This window comes from Caloenas nicobarica, chromosome 2 (assembly GCF_036013445.1).
Source record: "Caloenas nicobarica isolate bCalNic1 chromosome 2, bCalNic1.hap1, whole genome shotgun sequence".
NCBI lineage: Eukaryota > Metazoa > Chordata > Aves > Columbiformes > Columbidae > Caloenas > Caloenas nicobarica.
The window spans coordinates 34,942,626-34,965,426 of record NC_088246.1 but is presented as its reverse complement, the minus strand read 5'-3'; the positions used below and the strand labels follow the sequence as shown (position 1 = coordinate 34,965,426).

At 41.8% G+C, this 22,801-nt stretch overlaps 1 protein-coding gene across 1 annotated transcript in view; it reads right to left on the bottom strand.

Annotated features, from left to right (window-relative positions):
- Positions 1-21,481, bottom strand: part of STK31 (serine/threonine kinase 31) — a 41,413-nt gene extending 19,932 nt beyond the window's left edge. Inside the window, exons 1-11 of the mRNA XM_065628349.1 lie at positions 21,397-21,481; positions 21,053-21,091; positions 20,911-20,963; positions 19,376-19,474; positions 18,460-18,534; positions 17,552-17,710; positions 15,538-15,893; positions 13,039-13,207; positions 10,953-11,068; positions 9,970-10,129; positions 4,044-4,166 (exon numbers count right to left, since the gene is read on the bottom strand). Coding sequence (XP_065484421.1) covers positions 4,044-4,166; positions 9,970-10,129; positions 10,953-11,068; positions 13,039-13,207; positions 15,538-15,893; positions 17,552-17,710; positions 18,460-18,534; positions 19,376-19,474; positions 20,911-20,963; positions 21,053-21,080 — 1,338 coding nt within the window. The 5' untranslated portion in view covers positions 21,081-21,091; positions 21,397-21,481. The remainder of the gene's footprint in view (positions 1-4,043; positions 4,167-9,969; positions 10,130-10,952; positions 11,069-13,038; positions 13,208-15,537; positions 15,894-17,551; positions 17,711-18,459; positions 18,535-19,375; positions 19,475-20,910; positions 20,964-21,052; positions 21,092-21,396) is intronic.
- Between the last annotated feature and the right edge of the window lie 1,320 nt (positions 21,482-22,801).

Below are 22,801 nucleotides of genomic sequence, written 5' to 3'. Positions count from 1 at the left end.
ACCAAAAAACAAACGCCACAACACCTCCATCTCTCCTTCTCTTGAGAGAGGTTTTCATCTTTGCATCCCTTGGGACTCAACAGCCAATACTATAAAAAAAGCGAGACGACAGAAGTTGATGCCACTTGTCAGGAGCCTTTCAAACTCCTGAAACACAGAAGTTATACAAGAAACCAAGCGTAACTCAAAGGCAAACAGACCAGCTGACAGTATCACCACAGGCCAGAACGCGGCCGCAATGAACTCCCCTGGCCAGGGCCTGCAGGTGCCGCGGGGTGAGGACGGGAGCTTGACCCATTTCACAGAACTACACAATGACACCACAACCAGGTCCCAGCTCCACAGACACAGTGCGGCAAAAGTTGCATGAGCTTTGTACAAATACACTTGTCTATAAGCAAGTACAAAAAGTAGGTATGTGCTAAATTCATGGACACTACTTAAATGACTCGAGTGCACAACAGATTTTTCTCACGTTCTTTTTTGAACAGCTGGATTTTAATACACCAGAGTACACAGAGATAGAAAATGTCATGGCAAGGGCGAGGCCAGATTCAAATGGAACAATCTAAAGGAGGGAGAAAAAAAACTGGCCCATTTAGCAGCCAAAAGTGGGTAACAGAACTGAGAAAAGTGTCCTGTAACAGCTTCATATCCAACATCACATCCTGTTTACAAAAACAGCAGCACTAGTTACACCAGAAGAGCACCTGCATGCATTCCACCAGACTGTCCTCATGGAAAGAATCCAGTAAGTTACACCCTATTTCTACCTGTTTATTTTTCATACTATACTCTTCCCTAAAACACAAGCAACTTCACCAGCATAAGGATACAGAAACAGGCTCCAGAAGGACAACAAGCTGCCATATAAAGATGGCTCAGTAGCCTACATGCACTTGTCCTGGTCACTATCTCCAAGTGTGGTAAGTCAAAACACAGAACGTCCTGAGTTGGAAGGGACCCACAGAGACCACTGAGTCCAACTCCTGTCCCTGCATATGACAACCCCACAGTTCACACCATGTGTCTGAGGGTGTTGTCCAGTCTCTTCTTGAACACCGTCAGGCCTAGGGCTGTGACACCTCCCTGGGGAGCCTGTTCCAGTGCTCCACCACCCTCTGGGTGAAGAACCTTTTCCTCATGTCCAACATAAATCTTCCCTGGCACATCTTCCTGCCATTCCCTCGGGTTCTGTCATTGGTTGTCAGACAGAAGAGTTTGGCTCCTACCCCTCCTCCTCCCCTGGTGAGGAAGCTGTAGCCACCATGAGGTCTCCCCTCAGTCTCCTCCAGGCTAAACAAACTCAGTGACTTAGCTACTCCTCATACGGCTTCCCCTCCAAACCCTTCACCAACTTTGTAGCCCTTCTCTGGACACTCTCCAGTAGCTTTATATCCTCTTTATCCTGTGGCGCCCAGAACTGCACCCAGTGCTCCAGGTGAGGCCGCACCAGCGCAGAGCAGAGCGGGACAATCACCTCCCTGCCCGGCTGGCAATGCTGTGCTGGATGCACCCAGGACACAGTTGGCCCTCTTGGCTGCCAGGGACACTGCTGGCTCATGTTCAACTTGCCATCAACCAGAACCCCCAGATCCCTCTCCGTGGAGCTGCTCTCCAGCCTGTTGTTCCCCAGTCTGTATGTACAGCCAGCTGGTGATTGCCCAGTTCTCCAATTCGTCCAGATCCCTCTCCAGGGCCTCTCTGTCCTCAAGAGTGTCAGCAGCTCCCCTAATTTTGAGTCATCAGCAAACTTACTAAACAATCCCTCACATCCTGCTTCCTAGTCATTTATGAAGACACTCAAGAGTGCTGGCCGTAAGACGGACCGCTGCAGAACCCCGCTAGTGACTGGTTGCCAGCCCAACATAACCCCATTTACTAGAACTCTCTGAGCCTGGCCCGTCAGCCAATTGCTCACCCACTGTATTGTGTGTTTATCCAGCTGTGCACTGGACATCTTGTCCAGGAGGATTCTGTGAGAGACAGTATCAAAGGCTTTACTGAAATCCAAAAAGATCACATCGACAGGCTTCCCTTGGTCAACTAAGTGGGTAACCCTGTCATAGAAAGAAATTGAGTTTGTTAAGCAGGACTTTCCGCTCATGAACTCGTGCTGGCTGGGACCAATGACTGCGTTGTCCTTCAGGTGGTTTTCACCTGGAAAGTAAGCACAGAACAAGCTACTAAAGGCTGTGCCTGGGGCAGAGGAAACGTGCTTACAGACACCTAACGCAGAACAGCTAGCAACTGTCCAGATCACACCCTCGCTTGCTTTAGAGTAATTTAGGTGCATGCGCACACTCTTCACCTTCCTCTTCACCAGTGCAGTATTATTGCTTGGAAAGCATGGAGCCCAACAACTGTTTATTTCGATTCTAGCAAGTCAGATCCAGCTGTGGCTGAAGGTGTTTGAGTTTGTCTGTAGTTCATGCCAACAACAGTTCTCACTGGAAGGTATAGAACATAAGTCAGAAGAGATGTGTGATGTAGTAGAGTTTTGCAGTACACACCTCAGGGAGAGGGGCGTTAGCTCCCACGCTCCTGTTCTTCTGAGAGACACTGGAAAAATGCTTGTTTCTCTAAGACTGCATAGCATGACCTCTTCAGCTCTATAAAACTGCAATCAAGGTTCTCACTGATATTGGGTAAAAATTTCTGGTTTGCTGCTTGGGAAAACTATTTTTATCTTCTAGCTCCTAACGCAAGAGAGGATGACCAACACAATCAAGCCAGAGCCCAAAATACACTTAACACACCTAGCAGCATTTCAGTTCCCCGTCAAGTATTTTCAAAAAACTATTAAAATTTCACTGCAGTACAATTACCCAGAAGATGCTTAATGCCTACCACCTAGTGGATTAGCACAGCACAACCTTTAAACGCACACCAAAAAAAAAGAATCAAACACAAAACAACACCACAACTTTCCTCTGCCTGAAGAAGCAGGATCCACACAGGGCCTCCAGTGATAGAAACTCCAGTGATAGAAAGCCATGAAATCCTACCCATCCAATCTCTCTTCTAATTAGACAACAATCTGCATAACAGACTATAACCAAAAAAATAAGTGTATCAAAACATTTTTTTGAATGACATTGAAAAATAATTGCATTAGAAACTAAGTAAGTAATTCCACGAAAATCTGAATGCTTCCATTTATTAACGCTGCTCCAACCTTATACAAACCGATGTGCAGCCTGTAATCTCTTTTCATTTTTCATAAGAACCCAATCTCATACGAGTGTGAACAAATACATCTCTGGAATTTGTACAGGCAAATGTCAAACTATTGCCAGCCTTTCTCCCCTCTCCACACACCTCCACAATCAAAATGAAAGCAAGTAACATTTCTAAAGTTATAAAGAAGTAAAGAGCCTATTTCTAATAGCAAAGGCCAGAAACACCAGCATGGTAATATTTCTATTGATGAAGTCCTCTTCAAAAGTTCTTACTGCCTCTACAGAGCCTATTTCCCTGTCTACTTCCCCACTTTCTGTTGTTGGTTTGGCTGGGAGCAAAAGATACGCTTGGTATAAACGTGTGCTTCTATAGTGTTTAATTCTCACCTTTCCAGGAAAAAAAAAAAGGTTTAAACATTTTACACTTTGCTACACTAGTCCACAGTATACAGCCACCTTAACAAGGAAAGTGTATAATCCAACCATAAAACCCACTGCCACAATCTGCAGGACAACTGCACTGACCTTTTAATTGTAGGTTATTTTGTTAACACCTGCCTTCTACTAAATATTCTGTGCTTTGTGAAGTCTTGGCAGTCACCAAACACAGAACCATAAGAGAAAAGCTGTTTTCAAATCCATGAGCTAGGTAATAACTTGCCTCTAGAAAAAAAACATACAGGAGACAGGATCACAAGTAACACTGAGAACTACAGGTGTCGGATGTACAATTTAACTTAGAAGCATTATCCAAAGCTTCATCTGCTGCTCTCAAGATCTCCAACTATAAAATGTTTAACATTTAAGAAACACCCTCCACAGGTGTCTCAGAATCAATACTGATAAAAGCAACCTCCTTACCTGTAATGTTCTTGAGCGGTCAGAGAGGGGCAGTTGATCCACTTCCAAAATTAATTGTTCCACAGCTGAATACAAGCTCCGCTGCACTTCATCTCTCTTGTTAATCAGTTCATCTCTTTCAACCTATGCAGAAGGAAAAGCAAGTCAGCAGCTCACACCCAAATGCCACATACACCATGTGGAAGGTGATACAAAAAAGCGTTAATCCCTGCAAAGTATGAATAGTACAATACATCCCTGACTAGGAATGAGTGAAAAAGCAAATTTTGTTTTTAACCTCTGCTCCTATGACATGACCACCTTGCACAAATACAGCATCCTTCACAGTGTAAAAACTATGACGTTATCAGACAACTAAAGAAACAGTTTCTGCATGACTCTCGATAACAGTGGGAGTCCTAACTGCCACTGTAAACTTAGAATGTCCTAGTTGTCTTACAGGTTTTTATACTATTACAGAAATTAGAATTTGGATTATCCACACTTGGCACATGCCAAATTACATTCGCCAAGTCAGACTGCAAAAGATTTATTGCTGGAGAAGAATACTCTAGAATTAAAAAAAAAACCAAAACATCACACTTTTTCCAATTTTTTTCCTTGTCTTCTAGCAGGAAAGACAGGTGACCTGTAAACTCCCTGTTGATTATCTGCATTAAGATCATTAAATTAAAGATAATTTTCTAGGAACAAAACCAAAGTTTCCCTTGGATGACTGGCAGGACTAGTTCTGCTAATTGGAGAGGAACCCTACATTCATATCAGACGAGGTACTTAACAGACTCACCAAAAACAAACCTTTCAAAATGGATGAAGCAAGTTACTGAGAAGCGTGTTTGCAGTGTTCTTTTCACAGTGATTTAACCCAATATGCTCACAGAAATAAGAAACTATACATGAACATGGAAGACCAAATCACAGTTTTACAGACCTGCTGTGAAGATTTGCTATTCCCTTCTACATCCATCTCCAAAAATATAAGAAGTAATATGACTCGAGTAGCTAAAACACCCTGTCCTGACACTCATTTGCTTCCCGATCTCCCCTCAAAAAAAAATTAGAAAGCCTAGTGTGGAAGGCAATTAGTAAAGAAACAGAAAACAACAGAAGAGTTAACCACGGCACTAATACCAGTTTTATATGGAGCCAAACAGTCCAATGAATACTTCCTACTAACAAGCAATATTTAATATAAATATATCTGTAATATAAATATGTATACACAAACACAGATTCTCAGAGTCTTTAAATTTAGTTTATGCAGTAGAAAGCTTAGCAGTTGACTTAATCGGGAGTTGGTCAGTATCCATGGAAGACAGACTAGAAACCTTCTGTCTGTAACAGACAAAATGAGATCCAATGGTTGGAAACTGAAAGATGGACAAACTCCAACTAAAAGTAACACTATACACTGCTTTCAAACTTGGATTAGCAATCGGACTGATGTTGTAATTCAGCCAGACAATGGTGGGCTGAATGATAAGAACCAGTGGATTGAGTTCTACTACAGAAGGTGAACACGACGTATCACTTCAGCACTTGAAAATATGAAACAACGACAAGAAGATTTAATAGGCACTTCTGCACTTTTTGGGCACCTCTGGTGACCAAAAGCACACACAATTTTTACAGACTTCCTGCTGTTTTTCCTGCATAAGACAGGAGCTAGTTTGTAAAAGAATACTGTATCATACTACACAAAAAGTATTATTTATGACACAGGGTCCTCATTCCTTTATAAGACAAGATTTCTGCAGAATATTACTTCAAAACCTAGAGCAATAGAGACTCGATGTAGTAGAAGATTTAGCCAGGCAACCAAACTCCAATTAATACCAGTTCAAATACCAGAGTAAATTTAACATTCTACACCTGACTAAATGACAATCCAGGAACTCCAGACAGCTCGGGAGCCACAGGACAAGTCTCCTTCCAACATCTGCCATTTAACAGGGTACATGCGACACTTCACGGCTCAGCTAATGCCTGTTAAATAACAATAACTTCAGAGAGCATTTAGTACACAGGCAGTATTTTAATAGTCTGCTTTACAAAGATATAAACTCATCACAACAGCAAACAGTAGACTTAAACTCCTTTAGAACAGGCTAAAGGCTTCTCAAACTACAAAATTCAGTTTATGTTGTGTCTGGTCCATCTTATACCTCTCTCTCAAAAACAAACAAACAAACAAACAAAAACTCCACAAACAACCACAGACTCTGTCATACCAAATGCCACGCTAGCTTACCATCTTGTTTCTGGTAACTATTGCAAAGCTTATGAAAGTCCACAAAAGCAGGTTATGTATAATGCAATCACCTCATAAACGCATTCTTGCTTTAGTGTGATTTAATGACCTCATAAGCAAGACAAAAAAATGAATCCCCTCCATGCATAAGTTCTAATCCATTTTTAGAGTCTATTTCTACTTCTGGTCCCAGGTTTTGGCTCCCTTCAGTCCAAGTTACTACTTTGCAGTATATGGAATAGCTAAAACTAGCTCTGGCATCAGCATCCTCATTAAACAGCTCTATTTATACCACCCTCATTCACTTTTTTAAAATAAGAAACTGAATAGTTCCCTTTTTTTTAAACACTGGCATGATTATTTTTTCATTCTTCACACAAAAAATGCTGAATATGTACCCTACAGCCTCCAATAAGTTTCTAAATCAAAACTATAAATTAAGCAACACATCCATAAAACACTGTCCATAATGTCTGAAAAGTCAGAATTTGTATTACACCCTACTACTATGAGTATCTGCCTACACTGCAATCAGAGGAAACTCCTGTTATTATTATTCCTGTTTTTTCATCCATAAAGCTGCCATCCTCTCCATAACATTTCATAGGAGAGCTGGTTAAGTCATCAGGACCTCTACCTTCCTATTTGGACACACACTTTACATCAAATTCTGTAATTAGTTTTGAATATACTTTTAGGCATTTCCACCCCAGAAAAAACATCTTTGTTATTTTCATACACACCATGCCCCAGAACTAGCTCAGTTCACTGATTATTTTCTTATGTTTCCAAGACAATACCTTATTTAGAACAAACGCTCCAGTTGCTCATCTTCATTTTTGGGACAGTATCCAGGAGAGACCCAGTTAAACCAGTATAAACCAACTACGAAAGCATAAACAATGAAAACTGAAATAACGCGATTTGCTCTGCACTTGAACTTCATTGGGTTTACTCATGCCAGTGATACTTGTTTAAGATGGATTAGGTTCCCCAAAAGCAAGACAAGACGTTCGCACCCAAGAACTTACAAACAAATGACGCTTGTGACAGTGAGAGAGGGCATCAGCGCTCCAGGGAGGTAAAAGGAAGAGCACACTGCTTAGGCAACTGAATAGCAAGATTTAACTTAGGGAAACCCCTTTTGACAGCTAGCTTGGGAGATTAAGCAGAGTTCAACAGTCTGCTATAGTTTAATCACCAGCTATTTCATCCACCTGTTTGGGTTCACTGGGCTTCCTGTATAGTGGATTTACGTGTACCTGGTTTTAACTGAGCAAGAAACAAAGTTAGTGACATCAACATAGTCGGTTGCACTGTCAAAAATATTTGCCAGCCTATTTAGAGTCAGTATCATTTAAGTACGGATGACAGGCAGAATAACAAGCACACCCTTCTACTGTGTGGATCCCAGACATTCTTTGCATTTGAAAATAGAAGAGCCAAGATTCCATGGCATGTTACAGCACATAATATAGATCTTTAAACATCAAAATGATTCTCAGGGAAAAAAGTTAGGTCACTACACTGCGTATTAAAACAGGACAACCTTTGCATTGTGCTAGAGCTACACTGTGGCAACCAAAACTCTTGTTCTGTACCCTTCACCTACCAAAGTCTTCAAAATACTTAAGACAAATTCCACAAAAGCCTTGAGATGTCCTGCTTCCAGCTGCTACCAATTCATCTTGAAAATGAAATTAATTCTCCCCACCTGCATAGCCTTTGCAGCTCTCAGGCACTCTGGAGGATGCCCGACATCCAGCAGAACTCGCATCTTCTTCATTTTTCCCCCTTTAAAATATTGGTGACACTACGAGACAACTTCCCCTCTTCAGATAGCAAGGTGGGTTTTTTTGGTTTTTGGGGTTTTTTTTACAACAGCATGCTCTTGAAAAGTGGTTAGATTTCATGCCACCGTTCACGTGCACCTTATCTTAGGCAACCAGGAGCAAAGTCAGAATGGGCGGGGAGGTGACGAGGGGTGTGTTGTTGATTTCTGAACAAAACTAGTTTTCAAGCCATGCGTGAGGCTGCACCTTGTCAACACAAAAGAGGGCTACACAAGCACATGGGGAGCTACCAGAAGCAGCATAGCGCCATTAGCTCATTTCAGCAGTATTTCAAATATTTTGGCAGTGTAACACACTACAAGGCAGGTGACAATGTCCAGACTGTCTTAACATATTCCAACAAACTAGTCCATCAGAAAAACCTCAAGCACTCTCCAAGAACGAAACTTCTTTTCATGATGTTTCTCATGAAAGAATGCTGCCTGCTTGGGTTGGCAACTCAAAAAAAAAAAAAAAAAAACACAAAACAAAACAAAACAAACCAAAAGCAACTCATATACACTGTCACCTGAATGACACCGAAGCAACCATCTCCTCTACTAAATAAACATTTTGAAACTCCCCAGCCACGCCACTGTATCTGCATCTGTCCTGACTCATGCCCACATTAAGAGATTTCCCTCTACCCCCAGCCCTAACTGAGTCAAAGCAAAACTGGACGAGGGGGGTAAAAACAAGTTCTAAGACAGCTTTGCTTTACTTGCCTGCTGTTGCTCAACAAGGCTTACAGACCTGCTTGAGCTCAGCCAGCCCACATAATCTCCAGAAAATTGCAACTGCTACTATTCCACGTGGGATCAGGAATTCACCCAACAAATGCTCGTGCCAGTGAATCCCTGGCTCCCGGGTACCTCGCAGTTTAGCTGTTCTTCTACACATTGCTCCCCCATACAAGCTGCAACACTAAAATGTCACCTGCTTATTAATGCTTATCCTATCATCGTCAAGTTTAAACATTTGAGTTTCCTTCCACCTACCGCAATCAAATGCATGCCATGCCATAGATGTTTTAATACTTTCCCCCACACAGGCAACAACAGGACTGACTTGGGTTCTCCTCATGGCTCATTATTTTCTAGTCCATTTCACGAGCTGTTAAATTCCACCTAATATAGCAATACTTCTTAAGTAAACACGTTCAAAAAGTTTTCTATTTGAAAACAGTCACAACACACTTGCTGGCATCCTCCCCGTCACACAGCTACCATCCCTTCCCAGCCTCACCGCCATGCCTGCCACACACCAGGGAACCTGCCCGTTCCCAAAAGCAGCATCACCCCACACGAGAGACACAGTACATATAACCTTATCCCCACAGCCTTGCCTACCCAGCCAGGAAGGCTTTTCCAGATCTGTGGTTGCTGAGAAGTTGCACTAGATGGCAGCTTTCCCCTATACAAGTCCATCCTCCTATACAACTGTATTTGCATACAACTCTCCTTACATCTCCCCTATGAGGGATCCATACACTAAGTAGCGGCAGGCTGCTTTAACAAAAGGTTTTAAAGACAGATATTGCAGCTGCACAGATAAAGCAGTTTCTAATTATTACAGAACAGAAACCTATTAGCTACCATGTTCCGATTTCCACATACTTCTTTACAAAATGAAGGGCGTCAAAAAGTCTGGGTTAAACACAAAAAAATAACACTCCAAAAACGCATCAGTTGTGGCAAAGGCAGCAAAGCCTCTGACATTATCAAGCAAAGGGCAGACATTTCCAGGCTGTGCTCATGTTGTCCAGGTACACTTATAAGACTAAAATACTCTGTCAATAGCTGTTAAATTATAGCTCTTGAGAAAAAAAATAATTCCAACATACCACATTTCTGCATAACTGAATCCTCTCCTGGGCCAAGTCATACTCTGTCCATATCTTCTGCAGTTTTTCCAAGGAACATGGAGCAGTGAGACATCCTTCTGTAACTGCTTTTATGGCTTGTGAGAGCTGCTCTCCAGAACGGGTGTTCTTATTCATGTGCCTGAGTTGTAAGGAGGAAACAACATATTACCAGATTTTTTCGAGACCTCAAGCAGTTTAAAAATGCTATTCAGGCCCCTTGAACATATTAATTTTGAGACAGTACGTGCCATGTTAATAGTCTAGTTTCTTTCAAAAGGTAGCAGCAGCAACTTGTCTGATTCAGCTGTTAAACCTTTTTTTGAGGAAGAAGGACCAAGAATACATTCATTGTACCTCAGTATTGACAAGCCTGTACATGGAAAATCTCCCCTGATTTTAATTTCTCTTTTTTTCCTATTTCCTCTCTTGGTATTGTTTTTTTAAACTCATCTCCCACAAACACATACAGCAATTTATATATTCCTTCTTACAGGAGCTGATGGTCATTTCTGTTTCAAGTCTTCCCACTACAGTTTTGTCTCTTCTTTTAAAACTAGAAGAGTCATTCGAACTACCCAAAGATATACAGGTCTCACAGCAATACAGATAACCAAGGAATTCTGACTACACCGCTACTGTGAACAACTAGCTGCATTTACTAATTGGCATTGTCCTTGAAGATGGAATTGAAAGCTCTTCTTGCAACAGCTGCGGTGAAGGAACAGAAGTGAACCGAAGCCATCTGATAAACACTGTGAAGCAGGCAATGCAAATTCCAATGTGAGCTTCCAAAAAGCATAGGTTTCAGCCTTGCTTTTGGAGAATACTCCTCTCTGTATATAACACTACATTTTTCTTCAAAAATAAACAAAACTTTCGGGAAACAAACCAGAATGCATGAATTTAAGATATAAACAGGGCAATGATAAATAGTACTATTTTAGAAAAAAAAAAAAACATACCTAACTTCTTTCAATGACTTCACTTTAGCAGCCAAACTTCTCATTTTTGTTCCAATGTAAGTACGTAGGGTTTCCTCAAAACTTTCAGCAGTTTTCCTAGATGCTTCCTTCTCTTTCTGAATTATTAATCATTGTTGGACCAGTGATTCAACAGAAAGAGGTAAAGACAGATCAACAGTCACAATGCTCATCCAGGGTTACCAACAAGCAGACCATAATATAGACTTTTGATAATTAGAGAGAAACATACACTTGTGCACACACGCACAGAGCTAGCCCTCTTTAAAACACTAACAAAATGCCTAGAAAGACATATAAACCAATGAGAACAATTTTATTTTCTTTAACAGTTTCTTAAAGATTAATGTTTCTTTTTTTTTCCTCTCATTCCAGTAGTGATGTGTTCAAGTGTATTTCTTCAGTTACTCCCCAGTTGCTAGCAAGTCTTCAGACAATGTGGAAATTTTTCTTTACTTGCTGGAAAATTCCATCCCCTTAGTTTAGGGAAATCAAGTCCAGGACCTCATTAAACTCTTTACTCTCATCACTACCACACCTCAAAATGGTGCAGCAAAAACAACAACTCTCACTGTATGGACAATCATTCTGACCTTCCTACAAGGAATATTCTTGACCCAAAAAAAGCCCACACATCACATCAAGCTACATTCAAGGGGCAACCTAAATTTAAAAGCTCTTGGTCTCATACCACAGAGATGCTTTTATAAACTTCACTTTAGGTAATGAAACACAGTCTTTAAAGGTTGTTAGCCTTTCAGACTTGCTACATATTAAAATATACACCAACAAAGAAAAAAAAAAAAGAACATAGAATTATTTAAATAGTTTTGTATTTACAAATGAGCATCCAAAGTCTTACAGCTGCAAGGTGGTTTTGTTAGTACCCCTCAAAGCCACCACCACACATCGCCCTTCTAGAATAAAACATTGACTCCTATAGTGTTTTTTGCAAAGAGCAATTATTTTCTTGCGTAAAAGAATATCCACAACCTTTTCTTTTAAAGCAGTTTACCTGCATTCAACATTTTTTAAAACTAATTCACGTTTCCAGAAAACAGCTTTTAAAAAAACACCAGACTATAGATAGGGAATGCTTCTAATAACCCCTTGCATTGAAGTACTTTTTCTTAGCTGCAGACATGTATTCTGTTGCTTATTAATTTACTTTGCATAGAAGAGCACAAACATCACATCCTCAGTTGATGGAGAATCGGTGCAATGACAGCTTGGTATATGTAGTAGCAGAGGTGTTCTAGGTAGAGGTAACTGAAGAGGAAAGCTGGTTATGAACAGTTTTATTCCGCAACAAAGAAAAAGGAAACAGCTGTGTCCAAGTTCAGGTTTGGGGGTGTCAAAGGGATTTACACAATGGTAGATTTTCCTTTGGTATCTATAGAGATAAGAGTTTGCACAACATTTTTCTGAATTCGTGCAAACACAACATCCTTTCACACAACCTCTACTTACTACTGCTGTTTATCACACTTCAAACCATTCACAGCATTTTTAAGCCTATCAGTAACCAAGTACTGTGCTTCACAGATAGTGCTATGAGCTTCCCCTGGAAAGAAACATAAGCATGAAGCAGCAATTAAGGAAATAATCATTTTGATCCAGTTCTAAAATTCCGCAGCTGCTATGATTCTGTGATGCTTATGAGTTTTTAGCCCAGCACACAGAAAGCTGGTTTTTTCCTCTAAGTGAGTGAAAAAAGGCAAGGATAACAGCCTTATACCCAAAGCATGTTTTTAATCCCCAAGTGCAAAAGTCCACCTTCAAACTGAACGCCTACAGCCAAACCAGCAGTTGCACCAAGTGCGGCAGAAGCCAGCACACACACCAAAGGGAGCCCGGGTCCAACCTGGGCTGCTGCAGAACCTGTGCTGACACACACTGACACCACCTCCCCGCACCAGGGCAGGACGAGTCTCCACTCCACAAGTTTAATCATTCTCTACTCCAAACAACAGGGCACAGATGAACTGCAGTACGATGAAACCATAAAGACAGAAGCACTGACAAAACACAACAAGGAGAGAAGCATCTTCTTTGCTTTTCCACATACCTGAAGTTCACATTTCAGCTCTTCAACCTTCAGTTCAAGTTCCTTCTGCCTCTGCATGAGATTTACATTCTCCTTTCTGAGAACTTCTTTCTCGTCAGACAACTTCTGACCTGCTCTTGTTTGTGCCAAGCTGGTATCTGGCACCGGGGTAGAAGCAAGTGTTTTTTCCCTTTTAAAAATGAATGAAGAGGAATTAATTACAAAATAAAAACAAACGCACCAAACTACAATATGCATTCTTTCATGTTTTTGTAATTTCAGTAATGACTACAGGACACCACATCAAAAATACTATAGAAGTACCTACACAATCATGTTTCACTTCTTCAGAATTTGTCTTCCTCTCCACACCAGTCTTTACGAAGACTGTTACACAAAACCGAGGAAAAAAAAAATACACCATTTGCAGACAACCCTTTAGATGTTTACACAGTCACTAACTCAAAAGTCTTTCCTGAAACAGAAATAAACTTAACAGCAGAGTCAATTATACTGTTAAGCCGCATTCTTTTTTATCAGCGCTGGGGAACACTGGGGATCATCCTCCGTAAGTGCTCCAAAGACTGGATGCTCTTGCATCGCTTATATTCACATTAATTATTACATATGCATTACAATTTTTGAAAATTTTGACATATATCTATACCAAGAAATAATTGATTATGTTATTACAATTGGTTAGTTTCTTACTTACATCTATTAATTATTAGTTAAATATAAACTAAGCACTCTGCTTCTAAACAATGTATTACTTTATCTTCTGTCTCCCTCTTGTCATGCAGAAGGATCTAAAACTTGAAAAATATCCCCTTGTATTGCAGGTGCTCAGAGAGCATTTATCACATCAATTGGTTAATGACGGGTACTTTTGTAACTTAATCACAGTATATATTAATTTAGCAGCTTCTTTTCATTCCCATCCAAAAAACATCTTAGAATGACCCAGAAAAGTCAGGGTGCATTGTAATTCAAATCTTCTATCTACTAAACAAGCCAAAGCTGGTGTTTTGGATCTATACCCTAAAAGTTATTTTTATAAAGAAAAAGAGGGATGTGAAGCCATCCGTCTCAGCGTAGCGTGACAGTATAGTACAGTACCAAAGCTCCACTGGACCACACATCACCTTCATGGCTTTGGTTACCTCCCAGCTTCTTCTCAGTTTCCTTCACAGGCATACTACCCCAAAAATGCCTGCGACGTGCAAAAAGTTAAAGGACACCAGAACATACAGAAATGGCACAGAGAATCTGCTGGCTGCTCAGGCCAGTCAGGATAGCTTGGTATACAAAAGTATGTCAACACTGAGCACAAAAAAAAGAAAAAAAAGCAGCTTGCTTTTTAAAAATCAGATTCAGAGCATATCTACAACTCGGAAAACAAAGCAGATCAGAATATCAAAATCATTCCGGATGAGGCACTTTGCTATAGACTTTTTGAAGAGCACCTCATTTTATATTCTAGTAATATTTTTTAACAGCATAGACTTGCCTAAATGATCTAACTGTAAAACAGACTTGGCGTCATTCTGGTATGCGGAAAGGCGTGCCCTCAGGTAATTCATTAAAATGTTTTGAGAAGTTCAAATTATGGAACATTAGCAAATTCTAAACCTGTTTTTCTGAGAACATTACTTTGTACACCATCTCAACTTTCTGAACGCCAAGTACCACCTTTCCAGCCCACAAACGTTTCTCTCAGCAGCCTGTTGCCATGGCAACCCCAGCAACTGTAGGACAAGTCTCTTTAAAAAGATTTCTGACAACAACTGTTGTAACTGCCAACTTACCACCACCTCTTGTCAATGTAATTACAAACTGCAGAGACACCATTATCTCCCCTAAAGCTTACTTCAAACTGTGACTGCTGGCTTTATTTCTTATAAGCACACATGGTTACATTCCTACACAAATAAATCACCAAAATACGTGTGTCCTGCTATGTAAGTGTACTTTTACATTCCACATTTGTGTCCAGTGAGTTGTTAATAGAGGTAAATAAACAGACAATAGCTACAAAAAGTCTCAAGGGCCAGTCTATGGAAATATCACAGGTGCTAAAACGAACATCATTGCATCACCTATCACTGTCAAATCTGCTAGAGGCCTGATGTCCTGCAGCCTTCGCTTTCAACTAAGCTTCTTGGTACTTTCTCCTCTGCTGACTACATGCTACTCCTCCCTTCTTTTTCAAAATCTTGTATTGAGATACCTAAGAGCAGTCTGTATCTGGAAATCAGATGAGAAAGAACAAGCTATCCAACCAGCAACAACACTAACAAACAGTTTTCTACAGATTAATGTCCGAATTCATGCACACACACGCAGACTCACATATACTTCCCTTCCATTGAGTACTAGTGTGACTTGATGCTGGAAAGACAGAAATTGAACTTCATATTTTAGATACTCACTTCCCCTTCCACCTTCTCATGCACCCATATGCCAGCAACCAAGCTACTCAGCTCACTCAAAGTTTTCTATGACATCTCACTGCCTTACTTTGGGCCAAACATAAGGTTTCCAGTAATATTGTGATTCCTTGCGCTGGCAGCTACTTGGTCAAGGCGTCCTCTGGGGATGCTGTACAGCACATGATCAGACCTGTTTACCCACAGGGGAACTGGGACTTTTATCTTCCGATGTAGGTTTTGCGCAACATCTACTTTTCTCTCTTCGGCATCTTTTGTGTTTCCTGGAGATGAGCATTTTTCAGCAAACCCTGCCTTGGCCACCTCTTCTCCAATATCTGTTTTTTCAAATTCTGCCTGGGCAATAATGGTACCATCTTCATGCTTGGCTTTGTGGCGTATTCTTATTTCTTTTTCAAAAACTAGGCTGCTCAAGAACTTCTTCCCCTGTAAAATAAAAATACAATGAAGTTGTGTACTGGACACTCTGAATGCTTTTAGCTGCAATCAGTCATCTTTCTTCTAAGAGGACATGTTTAAGATCAAAACCCAGAGAGCTGCACAGGTAAAGTCTACACTTAACGTATTTATTCTGAAACAATACTGTATCTGTACAACTATACCCGATCTAATCATTGTCAATGCCAGACTGGACGTCAACACCAATAGTTTTCCCCCAGTGTTCAGTTTTGAAGAATTCAGTATTACTGATAAGTGACAGAAGTCCAAAGTCCCATCAACTCTCAATACAAGTTGGCAACCAGGTTATTCAAGTCTTTTAAAGAACACTAGACCAAGAATTTAACATTATTATACAAAATAAAATGAAAAACATATTTTAATTATTACATTGTTTAACAGTCTTTGAATAAGTGGTCCAGAAGTTGAAACAGATCATAGTGACAAATGAATTACTACGTGTATTTACCCTACGGAAATCTGCCTTACTGAAACTACTCATTTAGAAATCAGGAAATGCCAGAATTGGCAGCTATCAGTTTTATCAGTAATATCAAAGAATAACAGCTCTGGAAGACTAAGGAATGCACTCAAGACCTTCACAAGACATCTGGGAGAAAGTTATCTTTTATTAACAGGGGTTTTTTTTCTTTTTGCCCCACCACTTCTGAAAACAAGCTGGTTTTGTTGAAAAATAAGAAAGGAAGGGCTGGAGGCAGGAAAGCTACACTGAGCGAGCAAATAAAGCTTTACCTCAAGCAACAAGAACTGTTTAAAAAAACATCCACACCACTACACAAAACCAAGCCCCAGGGAATTGAGAAGAGAGATTTTCACCTGTCTGAAGTAATGAGGTTAAGAAATGTCAACAGGACCACAGGGACAAGACCAAACACCGGGGCTGTGCGGATCTCTTCTGGATGACAGAGGGACGGGACAGCAGCGTCCTGCCTCCTCCTTGGCAACTGCTGCTCCCGAGCCACCAGCGGGTTAAGCAGGGGCAGTGACAGCGACAAGCATTGAAGCATTAAGACTGTGGTGCCTCAAAAATGCAGACTGCCACCACTAAAACTTGACCAACAGTCACCAGTGCCACTCAAGAGGGCTCAAAGCTTTTACGAGCACTGTTGGCTTCAGCTCCTGAGCCTGTCACGTTCATTGCTGGCCAGGGATGACAGGGCTCCTGCTGCCACTCACATTCACCTGCTCTTCTCTGTCCTGAGCAGAGATAGCTACAGTACCCAGGCAAAGGGCATTCAAGCACGTCACAGACGTCAGTCAATTTATCGCAGGTCCTGTGACCAAGTAGAGGTATTTTTCCCTCTGAAGGGAAAGAAACAGAGGTACTTTTTTTCTCCAGTGCCAGAAAGAACTCAGAAAAGTCAGAAATAGACCTCAGGCTCTGAAGATGGTAAAAGCGTACTCTAAAAATCACCTCCCAGCACAACCTGAACAGTTTTTGACAAAACCATTTTAGTTTCTAGAATATGTTCCGGACAACAGATCGGACAGTTGTTCCCAGCATGCCCTGCCTTCACAGTTAAACATCCAGCTCTTAGAAGATTCCTCCTGGTGACACTGTGCTGATACTTGACAATATCTGTTACAGATCCCATAATCTAAATGCTTCAAAATGTGTTACTCACCTGGTCAAACATGTTTAGGTTCTGATCAGTTGGTATCTGCAGTCCCCAGAGTCTGTACTTCTTGGCAACACTCGGAGATTGCAAGTTTGGTGGAATTTCAACTATGTCTGATCTATTCAGAACCTCAGAATTTCCGTAGTCAATGTACAAGACCTGACACTGCAACAATAATATAAAATATAATCAGCAGAGGTTACACAAACCTCCAACAGAAATATGCACTGACAACTACTAGAATATAAGCATTTTAACACACGTGCATGTTGCAGAGATCAGGATCTTCTGGACAAAACACAGACACCCTTCAGAGGAAGGAACCAAGTCAGAGAAATCTCTTCTGTTGGCACCTGTCTAAAAGCTTAGCAACAAAACTTTAAGTAACAAAACAGATCTTTGCAGATTTTTTTTTCATCTATGGGCTACAATTGAGAAGCAATATAGAAGACTTACTTCAATGGACAGATATGCAATCTAATGTTTCCATGCCAACCAGTCTGTCTAGAAATTATCACTTTAAATAGGAACTACTAGCCTTCTGCATCAGTCACTAAATGCTGACTAACAGCTGTCTCAGGTCATTTGCATCAGTGCTAACATGTCACATGAACACTGCCATTTACACCACTCAGATGTTTTGAAATTAAATTACATTGCTTAACATCAACTACCACTTGTGAATCTCTTTATCAAGAGATACAAACTGCACTTCGCAAGTATGTCATGTATGCCAGTCCTTTTATAAGTATTTTTCAAAATTACAGGCCACCTGAATTCGCATCCCACATGTATGTTCACTGTTTTAAAATGCATTTACACAGCAAGTTTCAAAAAGAGGAGTTGCATTTATTCCTATCATCCTGCACAGAGAACTGATACACAATTAAAGACTTTAAAAAAATGGTTCCTGCCTTTTCATTGTTGATCACTTGCTGTACCATACATCTGTACCAACATCTATCTTCTGAAAAACAGCCACCATAAATCTGGAAAGTGGGGAAAAAATATCAAAAATAGCATTCTGAAAATATACCTCAAAATATTTGTAATACATTACAAATCCTATTTTCACATTCTGCTATAATTATCCCAACATCAGTATGAAAACAAAGTAACGCATTTTATATTTTATCTCTCAAAACAATATATGCTAATGCTTAAAAAACATAACCCTTTACTCCAAAAACAACAGCTCAAAGAAAATTTTGCAACTAGAAAAACACCGCCATTTTACACGGCAGGCTCCTGTGGCTTTTCTGTTTATGTGTTGCTACAACATTTTATTGACACCGACAGCTTAAGAAGCCTGACAAAGGAACAGGCCAGTCACACCACAAACATGCTGGGTTTGCTGTTGGTGCTTTTTCTTCCTTTTCAAGAGGAGCGTAGGTCATTTACCCGCACACACAAATAGTTCAGACATTTTATTTAAGCCTTACTTTGCAATAAGCCATCAGTAGTTCACACACAATCACCAAAGTTGCCATCGCTCTTTGTGTGCTTGCCACAGAACTGCTATTAAACGCACCCTTGTTATCTTCTTAAGAGCATTCTATATGTTACCCTCTCGTAGTATTTCCTGAGTGTTAAAAAAAACCCCTATGGTTGCATAATTTAAATTAAGTCTGAAGTGAAGAAAGATTTAAACTTGCTCATAAAATATAAGTGTTGTCTTTAGGAAAGCCAGTAGTTCTTAAAGAGATCTTAAGAGACTACAACCAACAGCACCATCTAATATCAAGAAAATACCTAAGAAAATGGTTGCATGGAATTAAGGCTTTTACATCCAGGTGAAAAACAAACTCCACATATACACAATCTACTTACCTTACTAAAATCAGGTTTGCCAAAAACTGCATTAGCCCGAGGGCAAGCTTCTGCCAGCGCACAACTTAATTTCACGAGGTCACTACATCTATCAACATTCTGAGAAGTGTGGAGAGAGGGTGTGAGTTATTTATTGTCACGTTTAATAGACGATGGCTTATAACAGCCCCAAATTAAATCAAAACTGTTGCACTGCTGTCGAGACAAGTGATACCCCACCTTAAGCTTTCAAACTTCATGATTTTATTTATATTTGTAAGCCTGCTCTCATTTTCTTCCCCAAATTAATGAAACAGATCAGGGGCAGGTAACGTATCCCAGATAAATAGTTAGCAATGAATGTTTTTAACAGTTTAATTACCAGCTTCTGCTAGTAGTATGCAGATCTTACTTATCAATCTATCCTCAAGAATTTTAGTATGTATATGGTGGTGTTCTTCTTTCTCTCCTTAATACAAGGAGGTAACAGCTCTGGCACGCCCCTCATTCTCTTTACATGCAAGACTTGGATTTTGGTTTAGCTGAGAAGCAGTCTTTCCAGTTACAACTTGGTATCTGAAACACTGTAAAACTGCGTAAATTCCAGTAACATGACATTTATTAGATAACATTCTACTCATAATTCAAAGGAAAGGATCCAGAGCTCAGAGTAGGAAAGAAAACAGTAGTGCAACTAAACTTTGTGTTAAGCTTAGAAGTACACTCCTAACCTTATAATATTAAAACCACTGTGACTGAGACTCAGAATGTCAGAGCAAGAACCTAAAGAACTACCTATGACTATTACATCTAAAAATCCCTTTTAGAAGAAGCTACTCTATATACAGAATCAGTGAAGTTTGGTCCCCTCCCCACATTCTCTAATAGTACATAACAAGTAGCATTACCTCCTCTAACTGTCTCAAAGCTACACAGGTGCTGATTAACATGCACACACCAATTAGCCAGCAGACCAAATAGAAAATACAAGTTTTGGTACTTCTGGATTTTCCCCTCTCCCTGCTGCACCCCCCCACATTAGTGTAAACTACTCATTGTTTGGGGTTTTTTACTTTTCTTCACTCCCCTCTTCCAACATCCTCTTGCGCATCTGCACAAAACTCAAACGGACGGAGCATCTCTGAACCACCTCCATGTCAAGCTTCATGGACACTGCTCCACATGCTCAGCTGATAGAGGACAGGGGATGCACCCCCAGCAAGGCTCCAACTGCCTGCTATGGCATTCTTCACCCAGCAAACATTTTAACCCTCAATTTACTTTTTTTTTTTGGCATAGGGGCTACCAAATATTCAAGAAAACCCAGCTGTAATTCAAATGGATGGAAGAACAATTCTTTGTGACATTTCAGAAAATAATAACAGATTTCAGTTTAAAACGGCACAATAAAACTTAACATTCCGAAATCAAAAGTAACTTTTTTTTTTTTTCCCCAACATCATATACCATAATTTATTCTGACTTCTACAGAAACTTGGCGGGGGGGAAATAAGATGAAACACCTCCGTTAAAATCAAATAGTTCTCCAAATTCACCTGTGCCCAAAATGTCACAGCATCTTCAACGTGGCAGCCCACGACATCTTCAACTTGAGGGAGGGGAAAGGAAAAAAAATATTATTCTCAAGTGTACGACTATGTGTGTGTTTTATTTGGTTTGAAAACCACCTCGCATTACCTTCGTCATACTGTGTGTCTCCATCCATGACAACTGGCTCTGAAACATCACAAGACATGTATAGTTAAACGAGAAATTAGGGCGTTTTTCCCGAGGCCCGTGGCGCGGGGAGGCAGCGGCGCCCGCCCCGCAGGCCCACACCGCCCGGCCCCGAAGGCGCCGGGGCTGGCTGCTCAGCGGGTTCCCGCTCTGCCACCGCCTCCCCCCGCGCCGCTGCTCGGCCCTTCCCCTGCCAACGCAGAGCCGCCCGCTTCTTTACTGAAGCGCACTTTTTCACGCGAGGAAGCGCCACACGGCCGGCCCGGCCGCCCCTTCCCGCCGGCAGCACAGAGCCCCCTCCTCACCGCGCCCCCCCGGGGGCCCCGGCAGCGAGGGTCCGGTGAGGCCTCCCGCCCACCGAGCGGCCCCGCAGCTATCTCCGGCGGCCGGGCGGGCTCGGGGCGATGGGCTCCGCCGCGGCCGCATGTGCTCCCGCTGCCGCCCGCAACTCCCGCCACCCGCCCTGCGCATGCGGCCCCCGCCCGCCCAGGCGCTGCCTCCGCTCCCCTGCGGCGCCAGCGCCGGGGAGGTCCGGCGGGCAGCCCCGGCCGAGCGGCCCCGCGCTGGGCAGCTCGCAGGCCGCAGGCCGCAGCTACAGGCCGGTCTCAGCACCCGCACGGGTGGCGGGCAGTGCGGGCTCGTCCTGGGCGTGGAACAAACCCGGGGGCTCCGACACGCTCCCCGCGCCCTGTGAAGGTGCCGATCCGATTCCGCCTGTGCCGCGCGTCAGTGCTCGCCGCTTGGTTTCGCGCACTGTGATTTGCTGTTTTCCTGTCTTATTTGGTATGAGAACGAAAATTGGCAGAGCCGTTATTGAGGCAGCGGTGCCAGCGTTCCACGAGAGACGTGGTTGAGGCTGAGGCTTCCCCAAGGACGTGACTGCAGGAGCACATGGGCTTGGTGTCCAGCCAGGGCGGACCTGCACAGCGTTGGCGGATGTAAATTTAGAGCTAAAATCAGTGTAAAGCAAATAACAATTTACCAGAAGGCAAATGCTAAGGGATCCAAAGCAAATGTAGGCTTCTAGACAAAAGCACTATCTTTTGTGACCAAAAAGACCCACAAACAGGTACACCTGTGTAAGGCCTTTTAGACTGGAAAGCCTTTGTTGTTTTTTAGAATTATATTTGTGCTAAGAAAAACTACTATCACTACCTGCAAAGTTCTCTCTTTCGTTAGGCTACGTGGCTACAACTAAACTACCACTAAAGACTTCTTCACTCTGAGGGTGCCAGAGCACTGGAACAGGCTGCCCAGAGAGGCTGGGGAGTCTCCTCCTCTGGAGACATTCAAACCCGCCTGGACACATTCCTGTGTGATCTGCTCTGGGTGAACCTGCTTTAGCAGGTGGGTTGGACTGGATGATCTCCAGAGGTCCCTTCCAACCCCAGCCATCCTGTGATTCTGTGACTCTAGGGACATACAGACAACACACCTGCAAACCATTGAATACACACAACCTGCTGCAAAGGCACTGACGACTTGCCAAGTAATTCTGCACGGATGCCGTCACTGGCGGTGTATTCACACATTACATTCCCCTTCCTCCCAAACCTCAGACAGACACATTTCGTATTTAGTATCAGAGAAGCACAGAAGGGGAAGGAGCCCCTTGCCCTTCACTTGGGATCACTGACCAGCCTCTACTGTCATAAATAACCAAACTACATGTAAACCTTTTCATAGGGTGATTAAAAGTAGTGAAAAAAT